Source organism: Cnephaeus nilssonii (genome assembly GCF_951640355.1).
Source record: "Cnephaeus nilssonii genome assembly, chromosome: 13".
In the NCBI taxonomy this organism is placed as follows: domain Eukaryota; kingdom Metazoa; phylum Chordata; class Mammalia; order Chiroptera; family Vespertilionidae; genus Cnephaeus; species Cnephaeus nilssonii.
The window spans coordinates 41,142,554-41,148,719 of NC_137084.1; the positions used below are offsets into that span (position 1 = coordinate 41,142,554).

The following is a 6,166-nucleotide window of genomic DNA, read 5'->3' on the forward strand; positions in this document are numbered from 1 at the left end:
ATTTTAAATATTGGAAGTAAATAAAAGCTGTAATTCTGATGGCATGTTGCAGGAGGACATATGATTTTACACAGAGAATGGAAAATAAGATCTAGCAAAAACATCTTGGACCTAGAACAAAGTAAGAACAGATAAGTGAATCAATGTTGATGAGCCAACAATAATGTCTCTGTCTTCGGGTTAATACAAGACAGGATGTGCTTGAGATGAGAGCTACCATAAATAAATTAGGTCAGGCAGAACATTGAAAAGAAGAAGCCTATAAGCTTTTTAATTTTGATTTTTCATATTCTAAAAAAAATAGACATAGGATATAATCTTTCACTGATAATAGGCAACCAAACATAACATCATGCTCTTTTTTTTTTGGTTAAAGTAAGAGATTATAGAGGCAAGATGATTACTGGAATTCTAGACAAAGTTTATCTTAACTTTTAATGTTTAGCTAACAGCAACAGTAACTGATTCTGAGTGCTTTGTTTTGCTTTTACACTGACTATGACCCTCCACATAATAAAGGGCAACATGACTCTACATAATATCCAGAAGTGGATCGCTGGGTCAAAAGGCAGTTTCATTTTTTATAGTTTTAGGAAACTCCATACTGCTTTTCATAGTGCCTGCAGCAATCTGCCTTCCCACCAACAATGTACAGGATTCCTTTTTCTCCACATCCTCACCAGCACTTGTTTGTTGATTTATTGATGATAACCATTTTGACAGGAGTGAAAATGGCTATCTCACTGTGATTTCAATTTGCATCTCTCTGATGATTATTGATGTGATTTCTTCATATGTCTATTGGCCATCTACATGTCCTCTTTGCAGAAGTGTCCATTCAGATCTTTTGCCCATTTTTTTTAAATTGGGTGTTGAGTAGTAGAAGTTCTTTATATATTTTGGAAATTAACCCATTATCAAATGTGTCACTGGCAAATATGTTCTCCCATTCAGTGGGTTCCCTTTTCACTTGGTTGATTATTTCTTTTGCTGTGAAAAAGCTTTTTCGTGTGATGTAGTCCCATTTGTTTATTTTCTCTTTTTTTCCCTTTTCAAGGAGATATATCTGCAAAATTATTGCTATGAGAAATGCCTGAAATTTTGCTGCCTCTGTTTTCTTCTAGGAATTTTATGGTTTCACAACTTACATTAAAGCTTTTAATTCATTTTGAGTTTATTCATATGTATGATGTAAGTTGGTGGTCTAGTTTAATTTTTTTGCATGTATCTGTCCAATTTTCCCAACACCATTTGTTGAAGAGACTGTCTTTACTCCATTTTATGTTATTGCCCCATTTGTCAAACATTAATTGACTATAAAGCCATGGATTTACTGATGTTCATTTTAAGGTTCACTCTATAGTTTAAATATTTTGGAAGCATGCAGAGAATCAAGAATTTTAAGGGGGAAAATCCAATTAATTGAAATGCTTTTTGTATATCATTCAGAAAAGCACAACGGTGTATTAATAAAGTTTCCAACATAAATCTAGACTTTTAGAATTATATGCCGAATCTGAATTAATGTTTTATTGAGGTACTATATGACTTGCAAATATAGATATTTGTTTCTATACAGTGTCTCACTTTAAATTGAAAATAAAATCATAATTTAGGTTTTATTAATATGGACTTCCTGGAAGAAAACTAAGCAAATATCATGTAATCAATAAGTTGCATAGTTTGAACTATTGGAAGCATATCTAGGCATTTTGGGAACAATTACCCCATTCTATCAAAGCACTCATTCATAAATTGCTTTATTTTCACTCTGAGACAACTAATGATTAGATTTGCAGCTGCTTCTGAATTAAGACTTTAACAATAGCCTTTCTAATCTGCTTAGTCTTCACACTGTAGATGATAGGGTTGAGCACTGGAGGGATGAGCAGGAAGATATTAGCCATGATGGTGTGGACAAATGGAGGTGCTGAATGTCCATAGCGATGAACAAGTGACAAGCTGATGAGAGGAATGTAGAAGATGGCAACAGCACTGATGTGGGATATGCAGGTGTTGAAGGCTTTCCACTGCCCCTCTGAGGAAGTAATGTTGAGGACAGATCGGATGATCAGGACATAGGAAAGCAAGATGCAAGGGCAGTCAAATCCTGTGGTGGAGAAGAGTGCAAATAGGCCAAGGATGCTGTTGATTCTGTTGTCTGTGCATGAGAGCTGAATGAGATCAACATGGTAGCAGTAAGAATGTGAAAGGACCACAGAACTGCAAAAGGACAACCTCCTGACAAAAAGCACAACGGGCAACATGACAGCAACATTCCTTATCAACATGCTCACCCCAATCTGGGCTATCCTGGCATTGGTGAGGATGATGGTGTATCTCAGTGGGTCACAGATGGCTACAAAACGATCAAAGGCCATGGCCAGCAGAACCCCAGACTCCATGAAAGTAAATGTATGGAGAAAGAACATCTGAGCAATGCAGGCATTTAAGCTGATCTCTCGAGCTTCAAACCAGAAGACACCAAGGGTAGTGGAAAGTGTGCAGAGGGATAAGCTCAGGTCTGTGGCTGACAGCATAGAGAGAAAATAATACATGGTCTCATGGAGGCTCTGCTCACGGAGGACCACAAATAGGATCATGCTGTTCCCAGACAGGGCGATGACATACAGGAGACAAAAAGGGATGGAGATCCAGGCCTGGACTGCTCTCAAGCCTGGGATACCCGTCAGGAGGAAGGTCAGAAGCTGAGCACTGGTATTATTGAGGACCAACATAATGAGGGACTGAGAAGACAGGGATATTTGAATAATTGAATATGACATAATGAATATATAGCTTATCACTTAGAACATCATAGTGGTACTCTGAGACTCACTTGTTGAGAAGAGAGAATTTCCATATTATACTACTTAAAATTTTCTTAAGTCTGTAATTCTTTTTGGTGAAATCAAACATTACAATTAAATTATCCATGACTATAAAAGCCCCCAATAGATATGATGAAAAATCTGGTTTCCAGTATTTTTTAAATAAACTATTAATCCTGAAATAAAGCACCAAAAAATCAAGTCACATTTATAATGTAGATATTATTAGATTTTTCCTGGGGTATGTCCAGAAAAATCCCAAAGACATCCTCAAGACACATGTTTATATATGAGATAATAGAATAGTCCAAAGAACCACCTTAAAAAAAATAATTATAGCTCCACCCATAAACTTCTTTTTCCAGTTTAATTTTGCCCCCAAGAACCTTAAATATGAAATTCTTTAAGGATCTGCCATTTGTCCATCCTCAAGACATTTGAATAATTATTTTTCCCATTTTCACAGTTTAATCTTTTACTTATTTAATGACAAAATTTTAAAAACTATCTGAAAACTATCTCTGGTTTCCAGGTTTCTGAAAATAGAACTTTCTTCTGGACTTGCCATATGGATTTCTCATGGATAAATCACATTCACTTTATTCAAAACCAAATTGGTCATTTTCCCCTATAATTGTTCTTACTCCTATAGATTCTATGCAAAGCTTATAATTTTCACAAAAATTAACCAATTATCTAAGTCAAGGCTCTGGAAGTTTTGTACTCATATGTTTCTACTGGTCACCATGCCAATTAATTACCAAGTCTTTTCTAATATCTCTCTTTCTTATTCTACCTATTCTTATTTAAACACAAAATAATATCCTTCAGATATTATACTAGACTATTAAATTAACCTACAAATAATATTAATTTATTATAAATACAAAATAACAAGGGCTGCAAAGCAATAACAACACCCATTTATTTAAAATCTTCTCTATGCCAGAAAATATAAATGAGAAAAACAATCTTTTAAACTAAATAAAAATGAAAAAACCACATATCATAACTTGTGAGGCAACATATTGGAGTGCAATGGATAGCATGAAAGATAGACATTTATTGGAAAACAAGGATTCAAAATATTATTTTTGTAAGCTTTCAATATAAGATGCTAGGAAATATTTAAATAAATGTCAAAAAAGTCAAATAACAAAAATAAAAAGCACAAATAAATGAGTTAACAATAAAAACCAAAGTTAATTACTTAAAAAGAAAATATGTGCATTGTTTTTCCAGAATGGTCAAGAAAGGTAGAAAAAGCATGGTTAACTGTATGATAAATTTTTAAAGGTAAATACAATGGAATAGATGCATAAGTATAATACTTTATTTGCAAGAGATACAAAATGAATAATTTTATAGAAAAATCTCAATCACCAAACCAGTCCAAGAAATTAAATTCAGCAGAGAAAAAGTTACAATGACAGGAAAAGCCACCAATAACCCCAGAAGAGTTTCAAAAAGAGTTATAAATAAGGATAAAGAGTATGATGATGATAACACTAGAAAAAAAGAACCGATATATGATAAAATGATGGTTAACCAAATGGCTAACAATTTATAAAACTATAAAGATCCCTATTTTCCGTATTCCTGCATTTAGATTAAGTATTTCAAGGCAAAACAAAACCCCTATAATAATATTAGAATAAGAGAAAATGCATTCATGACTCTTTTAGGGAATTCCTTTAGAAATAAGATGAAATTAAAGCCATTAAGTAAACGATTGATACAAAACACCACAACGAACTTAAATACTTACTGATTGCAAAAGATATCTGTAGCAAAATCAGAAGTACAGCATGCTATGTACATGCATTAGAAGACCAAGACCAAACAATGCTGTTACATTTCCTTTAAATAGATTGTGTCTGCTTTTGTTTGAGGACAGCATGTGCTTTGATAGAAGGAAGGGAGTTGGGAACAGGAAACAAAAATATCAAACAGATTTCTGTGTCCAGAGGTTTGGGGCAGGAAGGACATGGTGGCCGCCAGGATGAAAGTCATAGTCCTCACTCCCAACACTTGACAGGAGGTAGGGCCTTGTTAGCCCATTCCCATCTAAGACTCCTCATCTATAAACCTTAAACTTTAAAAATATCTCTGCTCTGCCTGTTTCCAGCTGTTTCTGTAATGGTCAAATGCGAAGATGTATTTGAAGTCCTCCTTTCTAAATATAAACGGGTTCTAATAAGAAAGCTATCAGAGAGCTCAGACTGTGATGATCCTGCAAAAGGTGGAGCTGATGCCAAGTGAAAGAACTAAAAAAGTTTATAATTCTAGAAAATAGAAATATAGAAATCAGCCAAATTTAAAAGCTGAGTGAGACAACAATAAAATATATAAGAAATGTCAAATTCGGGTAACACAGAATCATAAAAATTTACTCTACTTCCTTGACTTGACTGACTTTGACATTTTCTCCTAGAAAGAAATGTTTGTTTGCAAGCTTCTTAGTGATCTTTCACTAATTCTCATAACCCTCTGCTTCAGCCTGTCACTGTGAATCCCTCTTCCCAATACCTCTCCTCTTCTACCTCTGATTTGCAGTCCTTTGCCACTAAGTGCCTGCCTTCCTCTCCCCATGCCTTGCTCTCCAGGTTAGCTCTCATCATTCCCTCTTCTTGGTCTTCTGTTTCTGGCCCTAGCATCTTACCTGGATCCCGACAAAAGGAGAGCTTCTTTCCACGATCTGCCAGCCAAGTACTTATGTGGGTGCTCTTGGATCTGGTTTCTACAAGGAGCTGCCAAGAGACCCTTGGGGTTTGGAGATACTATAATCAGATGAGCAGCATGATCCTAGTGTGAGAACTAGAATTTCCCTGGAGGTTCACCAAACCAGACTAAGCAGGTCTACATAATATGTTTACCATCTCACTTTTAATTGTTTTTATTATCTTTATATTATTTTAATGAATATAAACATTCTTTTTTTTATCCATTAACTTTAGGTTTTTATTTACTGCTGTGTAGGGTGCAGGCAAGAAATGTCCTTACACTTTCCTCATCTTCTTTTTCTATTCCCAAATTTAGTCACCAAGAGCATAATATTTTCCTGGAAAAGATATATGAATTTATATACAGCATTAGAGCTAAGATTAAATATTGTGTATTTGTATTTCAGTTGTTTGAACTGTAAAGCAAATAAATTTTTATTGAAATAAGCTTAAACAAACATTACCCAACACATATATCATCCTAAATCACTAAGCACATATCTCTATTAAAGGAAGCATCTATTCATCAAAATAAAATAGATTCTTTCCTTGTACATGATTCAATTATATCACTTTTTCATTTCATTTATAATGGATCATGGATTTCTTTTT

General features: G+C 34.3%; 1 protein-coding gene across 1 annotated transcript; it reads right to left on the reverse strand.

The window, feature by feature from the left end:
• Window positions 1-1,787: 1,787 nt before the first annotated feature.
• Window positions 1,788-2,738, reverse strand: OR51F2 (olfactory receptor family 51 subfamily F member 2; the record flags this gene model as incomplete). Its single annotated transcript, XM_079788383.1, has 1 exon — window positions 1,788-2,738. One exon carries the CDS (start codon window positions 2,736-2,738, stop codon window positions 1,788-1,790), a length of 951 nt encoding a protein of 316 aa, XP_079644509.1.
• Between the last annotated feature and the right edge of the window lie 3,428 nt (window positions 2,739-6,166).